General features: G+C 42.6%; 3 protein-coding genes and 1 long non-coding RNA gene across 11 annotated transcripts in view; 2 read left to right on the top strand and 2 right to left on the bottom strand.

Moving 5' to 3' along the window:
• The first annotated feature begins 102 nt into the window (after window positions 1-102).
• On the top strand, window positions 103-15443 carry LOC122758983 (katanin-interacting protein). 3 transcript variants are annotated; one of them, XM_044013420.1, is made up of 29 exons: window positions 103-222; window positions 759-832; window positions 2228-2316; window positions 2609-2784; window positions 3487-3599; window positions 3692-3793; window positions 3949-4098; window positions 4225-4465; window positions 4803-4934; window positions 5052-5203; window positions 5400-5506; window positions 5934-6030; window positions 6127-6336; window positions 6598-6735; window positions 7529-8393; window positions 9288-10052; window positions 10175-10383; window positions 10467-10545; window positions 10630-10807; window positions 10893-11058; window positions 11286-11452; window positions 11554-11615; window positions 12150-12260; window positions 12490-12629; window positions 12733-12834; window positions 12937-13097; window positions 13632-13658; window positions 13982-14067; window positions 14157-15443. In XM_044013420.1, the coding sequence occupies exons 2-29, from the start codon at window positions 821-823 to the stop codon at window positions 14213-14215; spliced, it is 4896 nt and encodes a 1631-aa protein (XP_043869355.1). In that variant the 5' UTR covers window positions 103-222; window positions 759-820; the 3' UTR covers window positions 14216-15443. The 3 variants fall into 3 exon arrangements, with proteins under 3 accessions (XP_043869355.1, XP_043869354.1, XP_043869356.1); XM_044013419.1 differs by having other exon boundaries at window positions 11551-11615; XM_044013421.1 differs by lacking the exon at window positions 13632-13658 and having other exon boundaries at window positions 11551-11615.
• On the bottom strand, window positions 4560-6641 carry LOC122758985. The gene is made up of 2 exons (XR_006358222.1): window positions 6574-6641; window positions 4560-6382 (listed from the first exon to the last, which is right to left on the bottom strand). It is a non-coding gene; the product is annotated as an uncharacterized LOC122758985 (long non-coding RNA).
• A 133-nt stretch (window positions 15444-15576) lies between the features above and the next one.
• LOC122758984 (cytochrome c oxidase subunit 6B1) lies at window positions 15577-18845 on the bottom strand. Its single transcript, XM_044013422.1, has 4 exons — window positions 18743-18845; window positions 17687-17802; window positions 16760-16860; window positions 15577-15816 (listed from the first exon to the last, which is right to left on the bottom strand). The coding sequence occupies exons 2-4, from the start codon at window positions 17790-17792 to the stop codon at window positions 15763-15765; spliced, it is 261 nt and encodes an 86-aa protein (XP_043869357.1). The 5' UTR covers window positions 17793-17802; window positions 18743-18845; the 3' UTR covers window positions 15577-15762.
• Window positions 18846-21145: 2300 nt separating this feature from the next.
• luc7l (LUC7-like (S. cerevisiae)) overlaps window positions 21146-22050 on the top strand; it is a 14007-nt gene continuing 13102 nt past the window's right edge. For 5 of the 6 annotated variants that reach the window (XM_044014631.1, XM_044014630.1, XM_044014633.1 and 2 more), the window contains exon 1: window positions 21146-21360. In XM_044014631.1, the coding sequence (XP_043870566.1) occupies window positions 21300-21360 (61 nt within the window). In that variant the 5' untranslated portion in view covers window positions 21146-21299. The remainder of the gene's footprint in view (window positions 21361-22050) is intronic. The other variant, XM_044014636.1, reaches the window with a different exon arrangement.

Below are 22050 nucleotides of genomic sequence, written 5' to 3'. Positions count from 1 at the left end.
GTGATTCAGCAGCTCCAGGTTTTGTGCAGGCTTGTGGCAGCAGCAGCAGAAGACTGAGGTAGGGGCGTGGTTTTCTCTGGTGCGGCTCTCTCCCATTGGCGGACGGCTATCTTGGTTACCAACCAACACAACACACTCGGTTAGCACATGATTAGAAACACACAAAACAAAAGTCATTTGTTTTCACCGCAATGGATAGCGAACACACACTTGACAGGGGGAGTAAGTATTTGTTTCATATGGTATTGACACACAAGTCAATGTTGTACATGTATATAAAAAAGCGTTTTTTACATGCTACCTTACTAGCCTGTCAGTTTGTTGTTAGCCTAGCATCAGCGCTAGCTTAGCCGAGCTGCTTTTGTATTCAGCGCCGCTACCGCCAACAAAACACAAAATTAGTGCAACGAACAGCGGACCCGCAATGACACAGTGGAAACAGACGGAAAATATTGTTACTTGCTTCACAATATAAACGCTGTCAGGAGATGCTAACGTGTTAGCTCTGAATGCTCTGAATCCAAATTAAGATATCGAGCTTTGACACACACTCGTGTGCGAGTTTAAGCGAAAACGTCGCTGAAAATGAGCTGTGTAACATATGTGGGAATAGATTATGTACTATTATATGTATATATTTTGCTGAGCTGTTCAGCGGGTGGGGCGACATGAAGTTAAACATATTGTAAGGTAATTTAGGTGTCATGTATTCGTGGGTTCCTCGCCTCTGACGTTTGTTTTTGGGGTTTTTTTTAAAGGACAATCTGTTCTCTTCAAGATGGGATAGGATTGTGTACAAAGCATCATCTGCAGCTTCACAATGGATATCGAGGTAAGCAAAAAAAAAAAACAACTCTTATCTGCTCTGTTAGACCACATTCTTACCTTAATTCATATAACTGTGCAATCAGTGCAATATAAGGTTGATCTTTTTCGATTACAGTAGCTCTATTGGCATTAACAAAAACATGTTGACAAAACATGACATGCTCTTCAACAGTTCCCTTTATGCAAAATCTATTAGAATTATCTATTATGTCTGTTAATTAGATTAGCGATTAAAAAAATGTCAGAAGATTAAACACATTTAGTATAATTTAAATGCTCTGTATTTATACAGCACTTTTCTAGTCTTGATGAACCACTCAAAGCCATTCACCCATTCACTCACACTTTCATACAGTGCAAATAGATGTCTAGCCCAAGGACAGGATTACTGCAGTAAATGATTGATTTAGTGTGTCAGCCCTACTACTATTATTATTATAAATTATTATTATTATTTGTGTATGCATTTATTTTATGATGATGTTGTATAATCCCACATGGTATGAGCCAAAAGACACAGACATTAAAAATAACTGACTAAACTGAACACCTACTCCTATTTTATTAAATCTCTTAATATTTAACACTTTCTTATATTCCTTTTTGTGTGTAGTGCATGCTTACTATGTATTAACGTTCCTATTTTAGTGAGTCTGCCGCTGTAACACTGCATTTTCCCCCACTGCCGAACTAATGAAGGACAAGTTCACACCATCTGTCATTTTACTGGAAGTCATGCTGTTTCTTCATACTCTGCCACTAACACCAAGTATTCTCTATACTTCTTCTTCCTTCACTTTCTTCCTCTGCTTCCCCTCTGCTCCTGACATTGACAGATGCAGTAGCCTAGTTGACTTATAGACACTCAGTAAGGGCTTTGTGAATTCTCTGCTCGTCTTGCATGATGATTTCATTTCATAGTGGGGTGGCATGGGCTGTTGACAGCTGTTGTAAAGACACACTTCAATTATCAAAATTGTCACTGGCTGAGGCTAAGGGTTAAAATATGAGGACTGAAGCAGGCGGATCATAGATTTGTGACATAAGGCCCTGTTATAATTAGTGTGGAGAGGTATTTTAAGTATCAGAATCCATAGTTTACCTTAAGTTAATGTGTATTTTTTCCGCATTGCCGTTTGTTGTGCTCACTATTCCATCACCACACCTCAGTGTCGATGACCACTTCTTAGTAAGGGTCCGACACACTGCATGTGCTGTATTGGTGTTTTATTGATTGGTTTAGCAAGTTGTGATGTACTGAATGACGTGATTGTACTTGACTGTGACTGTGAATACCTGTGCCACAGTGAGGTGTATTGTGACAGTCTGTTTTCTTCTAACAGCTGATGGAGGGTTTTCTGACACCGCTCTGTGTGTGTGTGTGTGTGTGCTTTTGAAGGAGAACAAGGCGTGCCAAGGAGAGAAGCTTGCCTCTGCTGTAGATGACACTCTGGATGAATATTTAATCGCCCTCCAGCAGAAAAACAGGTGACGTGTGAGCACGTTCAGGGAGAAACGGATTAGATTTCACTGAGGAGATGCAACTTCACTGCTTCCCAAAAGGAGCACTGATTGGTTATTTACTTTGTGACATGAAAAAATAACTTGTTTCTTGTTATTTTAAGTAATATAACGAAACAAGACAGCAGCATAAACAAACTAATTAGGAGCTTGAAAAAACGGCGCCATTATGTGGTAAAATTGTTAGACAATGTGAACTGTTCTCCTTTGAGTTTGTGTTCACCATTTTAGAGATGTCACCCCTTTTTTTTTAACTCAGGATCTTAAAGCGCCTTAAAGTCAAAGACCCCAAGCAGATTGAGCTGGAAAGGCTTGAGCAAGGTTTTTCCATTTATCTGAATGGAGCCAATGCTGAAGCCAGCAGGAGTCAGCCCAAGGGTTCCAGCCACAAGTCTGCTAGTGCCTCACCTGTGTGGAGGACTGCACTGACATCGGGTAGGTTGTTCCTGCACAAAATTACAGACACTCTGGGCTGCAACTCATGATTATTTTCATAATTGATTGTTTCTATATTCTTGATCAATCAATTAGTTGTTTGGGTTCATAAATATTTAAAAAAAACACTTGATTATTTTAGGATTTTTTTGTGTGTTTTTTCTTGCCTTCTCCCTCTCTATGGACTGCCACAGAAATTGATCCACATATTTTATTTGGCAGAGATTTTTTTTTGCCAGATTCCCTTCCTTATGCAACGATCCTCCCTTATCCAGTCTTGTCCCCCCTTATCCCCTCCCTTGTGTTTGGGGTCAATTTAGCATGTCCAGTTAACAATGAGCAATACTTTGCTCATTTGGCCATGGGCTGCCCAGTTGTCAATTATTTTAGTAATCTAATAATAATCAATTAATAGATTAGTTGCTGCAGCCCTACATCACACTTTATTCTTGTTGTGTCTGGTGTATCCAGACCATATGGAAGCCAACTAATATCCACGACTCCTCAGCTTGTGGTTTGCATGGCACGAACCTAGTTTGAGTCACAGTGAGTAAATGATAGTGACGGCTATAATCACAGCTGGCAGCCAGTGTTTCCTTCTTCCTCTTTGTGCACTGGACCATCTGTGCATGTTCCCTCTCCTCAGAGGCACGTCTGCTGCACACTGCTCATGTTCCTTTCTGTGCTGTGACTCATCGGCAGATGTCTGTCGAAGTGCCCACCAGTTAACTGAAGATAGCCATAATCTGGAGCAAACCCTTAGGAAGAGGAGCCACACTGCTCCAGGAAAGGTGCAGAGGAAAGAATGGGTGCAGGTAGAGACCACTGTGTAAATATTACAGAAGGATTTATGCATCTTTTTGATAGTGGACATATCTAATTGTTTTTTCTTTTGTCATCCTTCCAGAATTCTGTCAAAGTTCGAACAGAGGAAGGGAAAAAATTGCTTATATCTCCCGAAAAGCGCTACTCTGAAGATTTTGAGCCCGATGAAAGCATAGACATGGAGGTAGAGTAAAGAATATAGCAATGTCTACTAAGCCTGTGTGGGTGTTTATTTTAGGGGAGGGGCTATGTGTCAGAGGCAGCTGTCTGTACTATTCAGCATCTCCCCATCTTTTTTTTTTCTATTTCCCTGTCACCTAATCACTGCCGTTCACACAGAGCTCCGGTCCACGCTCTCCTCGTAGTCCCTGCTCCCCCAGGGACACGTGCAAGGTGACGCGCTCCTTCAGCTCCAGGTCTGAGAGCCAAGGAGGCCAAGCGAGCCAGGAGCACAACGAGAAGGTGCTTCTTAACCTCGAGGAAGTGAAGGTGAGGTCACAAAGATGCTCCTGTGTGTTAAGGCGTTACGGTGTTTCCGTGGTTGTCACATAAATTGAGGGAACGTGTAAAACTGTCCCCAGTCATGTCATAAATGCTGACCTTTTTTTAAACTAGGTTCTGCGTCGGAGCCTGGAGGTCAGCATGCGACGCGGGGGCCGTGGCTCCGCGGGGGAGGAGTCCGAAGAAGAATGGATAGAGGAGCAGATTGAGAGGGAGGAGAGCACTGAGAGTCTGGATGAACTGGGAATGCCTCTCACATCCTCCAAGTCCTCGTCTAAACCTCGGCCCAGTGGCTCCCAAAGCAATTTCGACTCGGCAAAGCTCATTGTTCTGGACTTTGGACCCTCACCTAAAGGTACTCATCAACATTTAGTGAGAGACACTGTCAATAATATTGATTAAAAACGTATGACACAATTTCAGTAACGATATCTGGACTTGGATACTGATTTCTGAATGATTTCAATATGACTTTAATGAAAAATTGACGTCAAATTCTTAAGTTTTATCCAGACTGGTCATCTCCTTGTACTCGAACACGTAGCAACTTTCAGCTCTCATATTTATTCCGTGCACTTCATGCCTTCATTCATTAAATAATACAACACAGACACATTCACAATACGCATATCACACAAACATTTTCCTTTGTTCCTTTCAAAGATGCCGACTCTGTCAACTTTTTGTTCCAGGTCGTAAGATTGAACGCTCTCTGTCTGCAAAAAGAAAAGAAAACTCTGACACCTTTATACCCACCAAGCCCATGTTGGTGAAGAGTAAGACGTTAGACAGGCCGCCTTCAGACGACAGCTGGGAAAGTCAGAGTGAGTATGACCTGAGAGTCATAGTTTTTTGTTTTTTTTTGGAATAAATCTGGAAAAAAGGTTTGACTGATGCATTGATGTTGCTGGGCCAAAAAAACAAACATATTCTTTCTTTAGGGCCAAGAAGTCGTGTGGAAAGGCCACTGTCAGCTGTCAGAAAGGCTTCTTTTGAGGAGCGAGACCCTGAAGAGAAGGTGGGCAGGATTCACCAGGCCATCCAGAGAGAGAACAACCGCGTGCACAGTCCTGAGCTCTTCAGTCGCAACATGGTCTGCTTGCCCCACAGTGCACCTCTCACAATTTTGCGATTAATTCCACTTTTACCATTTGCTTCTATGTAATCTACTTATAATATATGTGTTCTTGATTTTAATACAACAATGTTTTTCTGAAATACATAAAACCCCCTTTTTGGAAAGCTTTTTTATCTCTTAATCTTCTATTCTGCTTTTTACCCCCATTTAGGGCAGGACGCACCAGATCTTGAATGACTTAGTGCACCACAACATCCCTGACAAGAATGAGAACAGTGTTACTTTGGCCATGCAGAAAATCACTCTTATGGGCCCCAGGTATGTTGATAAAACACTTCTTCTATCATTTTCAAACTAAATTGCAGCTTGAATCAATGCCAGTAGCAATTCGGAAACTCCACAATTTAATTAATCATTTTTACCTTCTATGCAAGTTAAAATGTAACGTAAATATGATGCAGCATAGTAAATCATTTGATGGCGTTGTGTGTTAATGCTGCATCGCATTTTAAATCTATTACACAGTCAATATTAAGCTGAACCTTGACTACCAGTCAGAGAGAGAAATAGCCCCAAATCTTTCCGCCCTCCTGTTATTACAGTACATTCTGTCCCCTGATGGTTATTGTACATCACTCAGTGGCAGAACAAACCACTATGTCAGTGGCCTTTTTACCACTGCAATGAAGGTCAGGGACAGGAGGCGAAGCAGCAGAGCTGAGGTTGTTCTTGTCCTTCTTTTCAGCCAACAACAGAAACTGCTCTCAGCCTTAGAGAAACTTGAAGGTGGACCCGGCTACAACATTCCTCAGAGTGTCAAAACAGACAATGGCAAGCAGTTGGTGAGTCACTAAGAGTGCCAGTCCTGATACTCCTCTCAGTGATACACAGACAGATTTGATCACAGAAACAACTCTTTTATCAATTTTCCGTTGCAGAGAAGGTCGTCCTCGGCCGAGGTCACCCCTGCGTTGTATGTCACCATGGAGATCCTGTCAAACTGGGGGAACGCGCTGCAGGTCGGGCTGACGGAGCTGCAGTTCTTCTGCCACAGAAACAAGAAGCTGTACGTGTCGCCACACGACCTGGACATCAGGAACACTGACCACCCCGGGAATCTGGGAGCGCTTGTCAGTGGAAAGGTGAAGGTGAGTCTTTGCTGGTTTCTGCTTCTGCGTTGGCACAACCATAAATCTGGAAAAGAAAATGATATTCATGATATTCTTACCCTGTGTTGTCTCGCACGTTGTCCTCTGAACTCGAAATTCTGTTACATTTTCTTTGGATTAAAATACAACTATTCAAACATGTTTCACACTCTTTTATTTTGTCTTTATGGTCAAATAAAGTGTGTAAAACAGCAGGGTTCTAAAGCTGAGAATCACCTGTCTGTTCTCTTGGGTTCACAGACCACCAAAGAGCGTCACATGTGGACGTGTCCTTTCCATCCTCCCGTTCAGCTCTACTTCATCATCAGGAACACGGAGCACTCCCCGGACTTTGGAATATCCCGCATCAAAATCTGGAACTACAACAGAAGCCTCAACGTATGGGGCTTTTTCATTATTTCACTGTGTTGTTCACACGCTACTCCATATCTGTGTATATCGTCTGATTTACGCTTCTCTCCCCCAGAGATTTTATGTCCCGAGTCGGCACATAAATCTTTCACCCTTTTGTGTTGTCTCCATCTCGCACGGTGACTCTGATGGGGCCGTGGGTTACATCAGGGGTGTGGTTCTCTGTAAGCGGTGGATGGCTGAGCTGCCGTTCAGTCGGGCCAAATGTAGAACAGTGAGAGATTAGTCCCAGAGGATTAGTGTTAGGGGGAAACGTGGACTCGTGCCTTTTCCGCGTCACTGCTGTGCATAGAGAGGGCATAGATACACCATCAAATATCCTTCCGTGCAACTAGAGCTCGCCACAGTTACTTGCCGTCTTGAACCTGGAAGGTAAGAACCTATCAGTGGTAAATAGGCTTTAGTATGATCTGTGTTTACAGTGATTTACTGTCGAAACCGTCAAGCTGATTTGAGTTCAGCCATTTCATCATGGCAGCAAAGGCTTGGTACCTGTGAGTGTGTTAAATAGCTAGTGTGTGTTTCTTTGTTATATCTTTTTGATAATTTGGGGTTAATAAATTGTGCCCTTCTGTAGACAAAATATTGTTCCGTGTCAAATATCAAATAGTAGGTTTGGTTTTGTGTTGAACTGGTTCATTAAAATTTGAATTACTTGGAATATTTTTGAGCACAAATAGGTGTTAAGATATTATTTTCCTGCAAGCTTGTAAACGTGGCTGTAAATTCAAGGCAAATCAGTGTCCCGTTTCTTTTTTAGGAGCTTGATATTGGTGCACGTCATATCAAGCTGTACCTCAACAGCACGCTGGTGTTTGAAGGGGACCTGGAGAAGGGCTGCGGCAACCAGGTCTTTGACTACAGCACCGCCATTGACCTTCAGGATTTCCAGCTGTTGGACTCTTTGTTTTCTAGTCCCGTGTCTTCGGGACACAACCTGCGGGGCGTTAGCCCCCAACGCCATGAGGACAAGAACGGCAGAGAGACCAGCAGCTCCCAGCGATACCACAGTTTCAATTCACAGCCATCAGATACAGCAGGCCAAGCTATGATAGACATGCAGGAGAAGTCGAATTTACCTTTACCACCCATCTCTTCTTCACCAGTGGGAGTGTCATCTTCCACTCGCTGCTCTTCTACACAGAGAAGCTCTTTTGACTTGTCTGCCTCAGAAGAGCCCCTCTCTCTCAGGCAGCAAGTGGCTCAGCCAATAGTAGTGGAGCAGACGGTCACTACCCAGCCGTCCTCGTCACGGGTGGCGCCTCAGTGGCTGCAGCCCTTGAACAGAGGGGTTCCAGAGGGCTGCGAGGCCAGCAGGGAGAGGCCACGATGGCTTGTACCTCAGCACTCCGCCGAGCCCCAGTCCCCCTCAGCCTCCACCTCCTCGATGCTCTCGGAGCTGCCGTGTAACCCCGGCCGGGTGTGCAGGGGGATGGAAAGGACGGTAAACGGGACTCCGTGGAATGCGGACACTCTGGATCTGAGCTGCGACCTCCTGGAGGAGCTCGGGGAGCAGAGGTCGGACAGACCCGTCAGTGGACGCAGGAGTTCGCTGCGAAACAGTGCGGGCACTGCCAGGCAGACAGAGGAGCAGCACCTCAGAGCTGCGGCACTGACAAATACAGGTAGGCAGTCATTGCTACCACCCTCCTTATGTGAGGCCATAATACTGATACTGTAACGGTTATTTAACCTTGTAGTTTGCATTTCACCTAATATGTCACCCAAGAAGAATAATTAATAATTAATTTGTGACCTCACATGTACTGATTATAACATTTTATTAAACTAATTCCCAAGTCATTCCAAATGAATGAGACATCAGACTAATCAAACAGTGTATTATTGGAATTCTTCCACTATATTAACATTAGATCGACGCTTCATAGAGCATGTACAGTATGTGTGGGGTTGCTCACGAATGAAAGAACTACTACTCGTTTATTTACCCAAGTTTGGTTCCTGAGCAGCCGTGTGTGTGTGCTGTCATGGTGTCTGTGGTGAATAATAATCATCTTACCTTCTGCTACTGATTAACTTTTATCACCCTCGATCACTGTACCTGAGGTATCAAACACTTTCAGCACATTTTCGATGGAATTTGTCACCTGAACGAGTGCTGAGTTCTTATCTGTTAAACGTCCAGATTAATAAACACTCTACCTTTTTTTACGTGAGGGGTTATTTGTAGGTTCACATGGAGCTTTCCATTTTGACAGGTCACAGTGTGAAAAGCATGGTTCACATTTTAGCTTCCTCACTGTCAGGGTGTATAGATCTCTCTCCCACTGTCCTGATATGAACTGAACAGAGTTGTTGCTTCTGTTATCATATATTCATGTTACATTATTAACACCTGTGCTTCTCCTGTTAAAACTTCCTGTCGCCTTCCTGTGAACACATTTTAAAGCATGGAGAAGAATCCATGATTCATGATAAAGTCTGATTGTATTCAGTCTTAAGGTCTCTTTAACTTTGGCTCCTAAGTAGTTACTGGTTACTTTTTGTGTGTTTTCTAGAGGAGCCACTGTCACTGGTGAACACCAACAAGAGACTGTGTTCAGCTCGGGCTTTGCTGCACAGCCAGCAGGACGACACGCTCATGGAGTCCTGGGACTCTCTCATCAAGTTCAACCAATGCCAGCGTGGACGCATCTCCAACATGAGCTTTGAAGGAGACATCTTCGATGAGTTTCTCCAGCGTCAGGGCCGCGGTCCGGCCACAGTCCCGGTCAACCCGTCCACAGCACCCAGAAGCCCCCTCTCCTTGACGGGCCAGGGGTCTCTGTGCGATGCCCACGATGACGATCCATCTATGGAGCAGGAGGATGAGTTTGAAATCCCCGTGCTGCCACAGGGCCAAAGACTGGTGATTAACATCCTGTCCACCTGGGGGGATCGCCACTACGTGGGCCTCAATGGCCTGGAGGTGTTCAGCTCCAGCGGAGAGCCTCTCCGACCGACTCACATTCACGCCGATCCTCCAGACATTAACATTCTCCCTGCGTACGGCAAAGACCCCCGCATTGTTACCAACCTCATTGACGGCATTAATCGCACACAGGACGACATGCACCTGTGGTTGGCCCCGTTCACCCCTGGTCGCAACCACACCATCTTCCTGGATTTCGGGGCTCCCTTTCAAGTGGCCATGATCCGAGTGTGGAACTACAACAAGTCGCGCATCCACTCCTTCCGTGGGGTGAAAGAGGTGGAAATGCTCCTGGATGGAAGGTGCATCTTCAGAGGAGAGATTGCCAAAGCTTCAGGGACTCTGTCTGGAGGTAACCGAGCACAACAGCATCCCTGTTGTTTTTGTTGATTTTTTTGATGTTGTTTTTTGTTTTTTTTCCTTGTTGTGCTTTGATCAACTTTTTCCTCTTTCCTCACACGGTTGTTTTGTCAGAGCTGGACCAGTTTGGTGACACCATCCTGTTCACCACCGACGATGACATCCTGGAGGCCATGTCTCATTATGACGAAACGTTCCTCAGTGAAGGTGAGGGTGGCGAGAGCCAGGTGTATGAAGAGGAGCTGCAGAGACCACGCACTGCCGATGGAGAGGGAGAGGAAAGGCCCTTCACTCAGGCCGGGTTCAGAGAGGAAGACCTCACTGTGAGTGCAGGATTTCATTTTTATTTATTTGTTTAGATCAGCTTCACTCTTGATAAATGCTTAACTCAAGTCATTTTCCTTAGATGAAACTTCACCTCAATCCCACTGTGAGCCAGTGTGAGGAAAACATGGATTATATTCCCGGCATGTACACTGGAAAGTGTGAGTATCACATGTTCCCCTTTACTTTCTTTTCTTACTTGTATGATTTTCTCTGGATATTTTTTTTAAATCACCGTCTCTCAGTCCTTAGACTGGAGCTGCTGTTGACTTGGGGTGACTCGCACTACATGGGCCTGACTGGATTGGAGGTGGTGGGGAAAGATGGAGAGAGTTTACCCGTAGACCTCAGTATGATGGCCGCTTCACCCAGCGACCTCAACGACCTGCCCGAGTATGGACACGACCTGCGCACACTTGATAAGTACGCATGCAACTCTAATGAACAATCTGCTGCCTCCATCAAACACTGCACGCACACTGACTCTTTTTTATTATTTATTATCCAGGCTTATTGATGGTCACAACATCACCACCGATGACCAGCACATGTGGCTCATCCCTTTCTCCTATGGAGAACCCCACACCCTGAACATCACCTTCAACAAGGCCCAAACCATAGCTGGACTCCGTATCTGGAACTACAACAAGTCTCCCGAGGACTCGTACAGAGGGGTGAGACACTTGATAATCATCATTTTTACAGCACATTTTACTCTTTTAAATGAGTTTTTACTAAGAAGGTGAAGCCGTCACAGAACACGGAACAGTTGCTGAAACTAAGAGTAATATGTGCAGTACTTAACAATATGATACTGAAGATGCAGAACTGTAAAGAAATAATGCTGAAGATTAAACACAAACGCATAAACAGACTGGAAATGTCCACACGTTTGCTTCAGGTGAAGGTGATTCACGTGTCCCTGGACGACGCTCCGATCTCCCCAGCGGGCGGGTTCCTGATCAGGAAAGGTCCGGGCAACTGTCACTTTGACTTTGCGCAGGAGATCCTCTTCGTGGACTTCCTCCAGTCGTCCACGTACAACAAGAGTGCCGACGACTACCACAAGTAGGAGCTGCGGTTTGCATGTGCTTGCGTTCATATTTCAGCAGAAAATGTCAACCTTTTTTTTTCTTAAATTCATGTTGCTTTGTTTTTATTTGAAGAAGAATCAGTAAGAAACAAGAGGAGGCCAGCATGGACTATGAAGCACCCATCATGCCCAGTGGATGTATCCTTTGTCTCATTTGAGCTCAGCCAAATCTCCCCCCCACGTGTGTATTGTAAGTAATCTTTTGGTATTTGCGAATGAAAGGAAGAGATTATTTTTTTTAGGTTAAGGCCACATCTGCATACTTTGCTGTTGTCTGCTAACCGTCTCTTGTGGTTAGCCGTAGGTTGCTGGAGCGAGTCCAGTCGCCTACAGCTAACCACAGAAGACCAGTATGACCTCGATGACTGAGAACCTTCACAGACATGTTGTTTACTAACTTGAGAGAGAACAGAGATTAGGAATTTGAGATGTATTCTAGCCTTTCCTCTCTTTAAAGTAATAATGAAACAGTGTGTATAACCGTTTCAGAATCACCAGGTGATGGATACAACTGTGAATATATGTGTTATTAAATATTATAAAATAATAAATATTATTTTGATACTCTAAACACAACCTATGTATTAAATGGTAAATAGTACCCAGGGTTTTTTTTTATATGAACTATACCAGGTGGCCTGACTTGTATATTCCTTGAACTTCAATCGTCAGTCATTTTTCAGCTGCAGCTGTTTACAACCTGGGGCGACCCGTACTACATCGGCCTCAACGGCCTCGAGTTCTACGACCAGAACCAGGAGAGGATCAGCCTCAGTGACAACAGTATCCTTCCCTCGTGTGTTCAGTCGCTTGAGGATTAGTGGTGTGAATCCACAGCTAATAAATTAAGATGACTTCTTTTACAGTTACAGAAATTGAACTACTAATTACGCCTTAGTTTACACAGCTTTCAGCGAAGGAAAGCCATCACTCGGTGGTAAATAACAGATACTGGATGAATAATAGCGGTCCATATTATTAAATGTCTGTACCTTAAAATCGTGTCCACCAGACATCGCTGCTTTTCCAGACAGTGTAAATGTGCTGGATAATGTGAGCGGTGACGTGAGGACTCCGGATAAATTAATAGATGGAGTCAACAGTACGCATGATGGAAGACACATGTGGCTGGCTCCGGTCCTCCCGGGACTGGTGAGGAAGTGTTTTTAAGAGAGTGTGACAACAGACTAGTCCGTGAGCACCGTGAGCACCAATCACAGCTTGTTATTGAACGTGTTGCTTGGTTCCCGTGTAGGTGAACCGTGTTTACGTCATCTTCGATCAGCCGGTGACCGTGTCCATGATCAAGTTGTGGAACTACTCTAAGACGCCACAGAGAGGAGTGAAGGAGTTTGGGGTAAAAGCAGCTCTCTCTGCTGTCAAATTACGTTTTTCCTTCACATTCAGACTGCAAACTCTGAATGTCTGTCTGCGTGTGTGTGTGTGTGTGTGCGTTCAGCTGCTGGTGGACGATCTCCTCGTGTATAACGGCATCTTGGACTGCGTGAGCCTTGTGTCGCGGGGCATTCTGCCTACCTGTGATCCTGTAGTGCCCTACCACACCATCCTGTTCACCGACAATGCTTACATTGTGCACCGTGAGAGGAACACTGTTATCAGGTACCCACGCTCTCTGAGACCCAGACCATATAATGTTATGTTATAACTTACTTACTGCAAATGAATTCAAAAACATCAAATTCAAAAGGCAGCATTCATACTTCTCCATTTTCATTTAAAAGTACATTCTCATATGCCTACTTTGGTGTTTTAGAGAAGTTTAAAAACAGCTGACAGCTCCACTGGAAACTGTGCAGCTGTGGTGTAGTATAGTTATAGTACAGACAGGCAAGAACCGAGACCTTTGTACCCACTTCCTGATTGGTTCCCATCAGCCACCACAACTCGGCTGTGACCGAAAAACTCAAGTGAAAACACGTATACTCTCAGGTTTGACCTCGTCAAACAGCTGCATAAGAGAGGATCAACTTCCTGTTTACACTGGTACACACACCAGTGTACCTGAAGATTGCCTCTGAAGAAGAGATTGTTTTAACCCAAATGAAAATGTATCGTGACGGATGGTTTGACATAGACAATACGTTCAAATCTCACTGCTTTTAGTAGAGAGTCATGTGCTCTTCTCCACTTCAGCCCCCGTGGCAGCCGACACCTCCCACAGTGAGTAACAGAGCCAGTGTAAAGCCTGTGTCAGCACCTCCCTGTGGTCAATCCCCTGTACTGAAGAATCCTCTGGTGACTTGTAACTGTACCACACCCACACCGCACCCCTCTCACCACATGTTTGACTGTGATGTCTGCCTTCTGTGACCTCCCCCCCCAGCAGCATCTTTGAGCTCAAGGCCTGGGACCTTGAAGCTTCAAGCGTTGTCACCAGTCAGTCCTCCATTTTGTGTCGTTGTTGTCGTCTGTCTCAGATTCCAACAAGAGGCAAACGGATTGAATGTCTCTGCGGCGTCTTCTTTTTCTTGCTCTGTTTGCAGTAATTATGTGGAAGACCAGGATGTGAAGATGATCAACGAGAACCAGGTCGTCCGCCACAACAAGAAGAAGCAGACGGCAGATCCGGGTGAGTCGGCCACACTTCACGTTAGAGGAAAACAATCTGGAAAATGGCAGCAGTCTAACCTAAAAAACGCTTGTTCTTCCTCAACACAGCTCTGCGACCTAAGACCTGCATGACTGACAGTGGGAAACATGGAAAGAGGAGGTACTGACAGAGAAATGGACACATGTGGATTTTATCTTTTGGATGAAAATTAGACAAAAGTGACTCAGAGGGGAGGGGGCCCATGTATGTATGGCTGCTGACTCCCCCCCCCCCGCCGAGCCTTCTCAGTGGAGGACAGACGCCGCACAGTTGGTCTTACACACCTGCGCACAGAGAGCGCCACAATAATGGCCACCCACACGTGCCGATTATCTCGAACACGTCGTACCTGTGTCGTTGCCCCCGTCCCTCAGTGCCAGGAGAAACCTGTGAAGGCTGCATTTTTACCAGCCCTATTATTGTGCCTCGTATATCTGTGGCTGCTACTTGTGACGTTTGTGCTGCACATATTATTAATAATGCTGCTTGTGGCATGTTGGGGGAAAAAAAGAATACACACATCAGGATATGGCTATTTCTTACTGATTTTTATCCACTGACGAGACCCGTCAGGTCGGGTACGAGAACTGACCAACACTCCCAGTCAGTGCACCAACCCACCAACTGTAATGCTATGCAGACCCTAATTTATATCCGTGAGTGATTTATAACTGTGAAATAAGTGTATTTCAACGCCTGTGGATTTTGGAAGTGCTTCCACGGAGGTCTTGTTAACCTTTGCAACGACGACTGTTGGTTGTGGAAAAAAAAAAAAGTCAAGGAAAAAGTAACATTTTTTTATCTGCTTAGCATCAGTTACAAAATAAAAACTTGTTTGTGGTACAAGTGACCTTTTCTTAAAGTTGTTACAGCTATTTTAGGAGTTAAGGTGAAAATTCAAACTAAGAAAAACTTCTTATTATGCAAATACTATTAACTTACCTCAAATGGAGAAGCATAATCTTTACAGAGGGATAAACGTGGTCCTACCGTCACTATAATACTTGGTGTTGTTACTAGTCATTCATTCAATATTTACTGTACTAACTTGTTGCATGGGAACGTTTCAGCATTAGCCGGTGATATCTTTAAATATTCCCTCCCCAACAAACATGTACTCCTTACACTGGATGGGGAGTAAATTGTATATAAAATGCAGTTTTATGTATTTAATTTCCATTTCTGAGCAGCAGTAGCCACGATTACTCTGTTTCTCAGTCCTGGGGGCTGTTATCGTTTGTGTAATTTAGGTGTTTTGGAATATTTAATTAATTATTTTTCTAATCTTGTTCAAATGTGTATATTTGATGTAGGGTTTTATTTGATTGAATAAAGTTTAAAATACGCGTACACGACACATGTGAGTGACAGTGTCAGCTGTGAACACGTGATAACCCTTCAGTGTTCTCCACCTCACACACACACACACTCCTCAATAACATGTTTAATAATAAACCCCGGTGGAATAAAAAAGAAAAACAACTGAAGTTCATAAATATATCCTGAGATATTTTAATACAGAATTAGCTGAACATTTCATGACATTTGGGACAGGAATGACATTCAGTTTTCATTGTACTTGTGGAAAGGTGGTGATTTTCACCACGTACACAAACATAAGTCGTAAAGATTACATGTTTGAAGTTCAGCCACTTTGAAAAATGGCGTGCTGGGTTAGATTTTTCCCGGGAAGGTTCCTTCCTCTCTCTGTTCATCCCATTTCTGGATCTAAGGGAGACACACATACACACATGGTATAACAATGATTATTTTCACAATAGATTAATCGGTCAGTTACTTTCTCCAATGTCAACGTTGATCCTCAAAATTGAATGATTTATTTTTTATATGGAGCAACAAAACCAGAAAATATATGTTGTTTTTTTATTCATTTAGTAACCCATTGTCTCTCAGCCCTATTCTGCACATTGACAACAAATTGCCAGCAGCTGACCCCCGATATTAACTTATCTGTTTACTATGGAAAATAAGGGCCATACTGAAGGAAAATATAAGATATCAAGAATAAAGTTGTAATATTATGAAGTTTTTTTTACAATTTCTTAGCGACAGATGCCTCCAAAAATGATGTGATATCTAATTATGTCTTTACTTCAGTTTATTAAGAATCAATACCCCTTAAAGCACTGGGCCCTCTGTTGCACTGACTCCTTCTGGATCCAAAAAAATCTTAATTATTAAATAGTTTCTTGAGAACCAGCAGCAGACGACCACTGTTGGCCATTTCCTCCTCCACAAAAGAGAGGATTTCCTTCTCAGGTTCCTACACAATCTTTTCAAAGCCCTAACACTGAAAGATTGAAGCATTTCCTTATTTGTGAAGCTCAGACGGAAATACAACTCCTGTCTCAGGTTGCAGCAGATCATCGTCTCACTTTAATCTTGTAATATTAGGACTTGTCCATTTAGAGAAAAGCTGGTGTCAATATTTCAAACTGCTTCCTGTACGAATTGGCTCTGGTTAAAAGTTGGAATTTCCCCGTCTCTGTAAGTCAAAACACATTGTGTTGTTTTGATTCTCATTACTGTGCAGGAATGCGAGGGACGATAAAAAGTTGTTTGACCCCCACTAAACAAACTCAGCCCACATGGAGAGAGGGAGAGTAGCACACATATGTTCAGTCGAAAAAGTAAAAAGTTATTTATTTACCCAGGCCGAGGGGCAGAGTGATTTGGAGACCCTCCTGTACCATTCACACGGTAATGTGTCTTGTCCTTTGGCGGTCAGCGCTTTCTGACAGCGATGATAGTCTATTAATAGACAGACAACAACAATGAGTATTTAAAACACGAGTCAACACAACAAAAGTCTCAATCTGGACTCCGATAATCCTACTTAACTTAACTCCGTTTACAATGTGATAACATGACATTGGAACACCATCTTCATTAATCTACTGCGGAGAAAACTCCAGTGGAATGTCATAATCTGATTAAAATGTGCATGTCTAGACACTGACTAAAATCAGAATACTTCACTTCTCTTACTTCAGACTGCTTGTCTGAAAATTATTCAGATTCACATTCTTAAAAAGAAGGCTTATTATTCTTATTCACATTACATCTACTTTCTTACAAACTCCAGTGGGACATTATGATCTGATTAAGATGTACATGTACACATTGTCTACACAGCATGATCACAACACCTCACATCTTCATCAGATTACTAATCATGACCTTAATTGGTATAAATATTGGAATGTTGCTTGTCTTTTAAAAAAAGTGACTGATTCAGTTTTATTACTGATTAAAATCCAGATTACACGTAGGGCGGAATCGACTCTGAATTAATATCTGATTGCGATTATTTTGACAGGAATTGTGAGTGTGGGAATGTTGATCATTTTCACATCATTATTCCCCATTTTCATTCGGAAAAACATGACGACGGGTGTGATATTTGTGCAGAGCTGTGAGGAAACAAAGACGTTCTCCTTTGTTAGAGCGAGACAATAATTCATTGTAACATTGCAGTAGATTAATTGTTTGGCCCTAATTCCACGTTTTTTTAAAGTTTCTATGTATATATTAGTTTATTTTAGGTATAATGGTGGAAGAGCAACAGTCTTCTTACCCACATAGTTGACCCAGCAGTTCCTGGTCTGGTTCTGGTTGGGGAATCTGGCGTCAAAGGGAGCGGTGCGGTAGTTCTCCAGTTTGGTCTTAATGTCCTCAGCCATTGTCGCCGCTGTCAGGAGAGACAACAACAATACATGTGTGTACTTGTTAATAACTTAATATATGATGCTTTCTTCTAATAATAATAACAACAAGGACAATAACAACCGTAGGACAGATGATGTGCATGCAGCAGGTATGACAGAACACAGGAACTTGTTTTGTTGCCCTTTGATCCGTGTGTGACGTCATAAATGTTTTGTTAACAAATAACAACAAGACTCATAAAAAAATATAATCTGAATCGATACTATTGGGCCGCCATTTTAATTAAAATGTCACTCAAGGTCAACTCACAAGAGCAAAAACATCATACACAGCAGACAGCTGAGGGAATAAAGTGCCTGCACACACACACACACACACACATGGGTTCAGATGCATGGTAAAGCGCATATACACTTGCAGGTGTGTGTGTGTGTGTGTGTGTGTGTGTGCGCGCGCTGTGACAGCTTCGAGCTAAGCTTTCAGCTTGAAGCTATTTTGGGGGAATAATTTGGTGCATGCACCTGAATGCTGCTCCTAATAACCAATATTTTACACAACGCATCCATTCATATGTATTTATATAGTAAAATATCGGACTATAGAGTTTGTCAACGTCAAAATTCAACCTCCTCTCCACCCAAAAAAGTGCGCATTAATCGATATTGGCAAACGGCTTTATCAATATACACATATATATATACATATATACCTCGACTTTAGAAGCACACAAAACACTGTTGTTTCTTAATATACTAGTATCGTTAGAAACACGGTGTCAAATGAGGTGAGAGGAAAACACACATGCGGAAACCTCACGTCATATCCAGACGTGGCGGCAGCTTTGCCTTTTCGTTCTCTCTTTTTTTTGAGTCACTCTGTTAATAATTCCTCGAGATATTCACATTTATCCTTTTTAAATGAAATGTATTAACGAAAATAATAGATAAAGAAGGTACACGTTACCTTTTTTTTGCCGCAGTCGCTGGCTCTAGCTCTTAATGTGACTTTTATACCGGGTGTGTGTGTCTGTCTGTCTGTGTGTGTGTGTCGTTATTCTGATATGTGTGTGTGTGGGAGTGAGAGCGTGCGCACCACGCGATGTTGTATCCGTGCAGTAGTATCATGATGGTATGGCGGACTCGGGTCACATTGAAGTCAAGTGTAGACACACCTGTGACACACACACACTGAACATAATGATAATAATATATATATATATATATATATATATATATATATATATATATATATAGTGGAGGCACCCTATCAGGTGTTTAAGCTATCATAGACATAGATTTGACTAGAAATTTAATTCAATTTTGACTCAAAGAGATACTGCTCATCAAAAGGCATTTGAGTATATCTATAACTTGATAAGTGGATATCTACAGTTAAATCATGACTATCTGGTCATACTGGAAGTGAAACTGGACTACTGTGCAGTGTGAGATATATAAACAAATGTCTACATGCTCAGTTTAATCAAGCTAATTAAGGCCATAGTCTGACTAAGACAGGCAATCGGGCAACTTGCGGAATTCAGACTTTTTGGAGCATGTGCAGAAAGCCAAGTTCACCTAAGTATATACATGTAGGAGTAATCGGACTATGAAGCGCATTATCCAGGTATGTTAGTCCGACTAAGGGAAGCTCAATTTCAGACTTAACATGCATGTAAACACACTGACTGTCAGGTGAAGTGTTTTCGGGTGAAGATACTGCACAAAGTGAGGCAGAATAATAAACATAAACGACAACAAAAATCATCACAAGTTAGGCACTGCAGCTTTAATTTAAGGGAACTTGAAGATATCCTGAAGTGGACTTACAATTCGTCATAATTTAGTTGCAAATATTACTATTATTATTATTTAAATCGTCACACATGAATCTAAAAAAAATATTTTTGTGCACAGAGGAATGAAGCTGATGTCTCTAAGCAGTGAATGGCAGACAATGGTAAAGGTATTGCTCCAAATTAATCCCGCTCCTCTCATCCAGTGGACTCTCCTCCTCCAGTGCCAGCTCCAGCGCCAGCTCCGTGACTTTTCCTACCCAGGAAAAGTGCGATCTGCGGCGGGCAGAGTGTTTCGTCGTGAGCTGATTGTTTCCTCACAAGAATCTACTTCCCGTTCTCCTGAAGTCATTCAGGAAATGTGTGCGCCACGGCCACGGACTGACGCCCTGCCATTATTTACGCGGTAAACTGTGCGGTACAGCACACGTAGTACGTGACTGGCTCCAGTGTGACCATGGACATCTTCAGCCAACGCAGTTTGTGTTTTCTAACGCTAGAGGGCGACACAGACTTTTATACTGATCGTGGTGGGTGGGGTATTTATATATTATAAATTTATATTATCTCTCCTTTTACATTTACTATAAATTACATGCACTTATTCGTGTAATTATTGTTTTGACTGACTTTATTAGGTTTTGTATATATATTGCCTTTGCTGTAAATGTTTATCTTGTCCTAATGACCTCTTATGTTTGAGTTTTTCCATCAACTCATTGAAACACATTCACTGCAGCCCACAGGTGGGCTTCAGACATGGATATAAAATTTAGTTATGCACGATATATCGATACTGGCAGATATTGCCGATATGACAATGACTACAACAGTAGGCTAAGTTGGCTGCTACCTCCTTGATTTATATGCTGGCTCCCTCTACAACTTTTATTTATTTTACATTTATTGATTTTGTTCAATGGCGGAAATGTATAGTAGGCAAAATATTATATTATCATGTTTGACGTAATATTGACTAGTAAAAGCCGTATTACGGATATCGGTGATGTCATTTTGACTAGTAAAAACTGAATCGCATCCGTAACTGTAGTTTTCACTAGTAAAAAGTGAATTGTAGATATCCGTGACATCATTTTGACTAATGAAAATCGAATTACGGATATATGTCTCCTCATATTGACAAGTAGAAACTGAATTGCCCCATAACTATAGTTTTCACAAGTAAAACCTGAATTGCAGATAGCTGTGATGTCATACATGTCATTTTGACTAATACGAATCGAATTACAGATATCCATGACGTCATTTTGACAAGTCAAAACTGAATTACAGATATCCATGACGTCATTTTGACAAGTCAAAACTGAATTACGGATATCTGACGTCATTTTTGACGAGTAAAAACCGAATTACGATATCTGTGACAAACTGAATTGCAAATATCTGAAACTGTAGATTTCTCTAGATAGAATGACGTTTCATATATTGGTAGTGAATATCCTGTCTAGCAATTAAACGTTAAAACCGCCTGCCATGCGCCTCAGACCTATGAAGTTTGAAGTGTCGTCCGCCGCCCTTAGCGTTTGTGAACCGGTACTCTGACGTCACTTCCCCAACAGAACGGAAGTTCGTGAATCTACGAAACAGAGGAAAGCTGCGAGGGGTGATGCCTGGCTGTGTACATTATCAAATAACGTAATCTTAAATACCGCGGAGCTGTTTTCAGTTTCCTACGTCTAATAAGGCGCCGCCGACGGAAGACGGAATGTCTGCCCAAGCTCAAATGCGAGCGCTGCTCGACCAGCTGATGGGAACAGCGAGGGACGGTGAGTTGCCGTAGCATGCTAGCTGAGCTAGCTTTAGCCAAGATGGAGCCACTGCTGAGGCTGGCTGGTGTTGGCGTGTTATGGACAGACCTGCATGAATGGATGTGTTTCTGAGGGCTGTGTAAAACACGTTAACGTTCGACCAGAGAAAGTGACCAAAAACTGATTTACTTTGGGATTTAGTGTTTGCATCCACTTTGGCACAGTTACATTTAGACTATTTTGTTTCGATTTTACCGCCTTTAGCCAAATAGCTAGCTCGTGGCTAATCTCGTTTGTGTTAGGATTCCTTACCTTTCAGCTTTGCAATTAATGCATAACGCCCACCGTGTTATGACAACTTCATTTGTGTGTTTTGGGTCACAAACGGACATGAATGTAGTGCAAGAATACGGGGAGCATGTTTTGTCAATGTCCCCTATCAAATAATGCTCACAATACAGAATCACTTTGCATTACACCACTACTCACCCCATGAGCACTGTGAGCATAAGGGGACTATGCTCTATTATTATGGATTATAATACATTTGTAAGAGTCCTTTTATTAGTCATGCAATGGGGACATTTACAGCAGCAAGTACAGTTAGGATAAAGGTTATAAATAATAAACATCCAAGTTCACATCTGTGAATGTACAACGCATCATTTAAAAAAATAAATAAAATGTACGTTATAGATATTTATTTGC

This window comes from Solea senegalensis, linkage group LG18, assembly GCF_019176455.1.
Source record: "Solea senegalensis isolate Sse05_10M linkage group LG18, IFAPA_SoseM_1, whole genome shotgun sequence".
NCBI classification, from domain to species: domain Eukaryota; kingdom Metazoa; phylum Chordata; class Actinopteri; order Pleuronectiformes; family Soleidae; genus Solea; species Solea senegalensis.
This window is presented reverse-complemented; position numbering and strand designations above follow the sequence as displayed.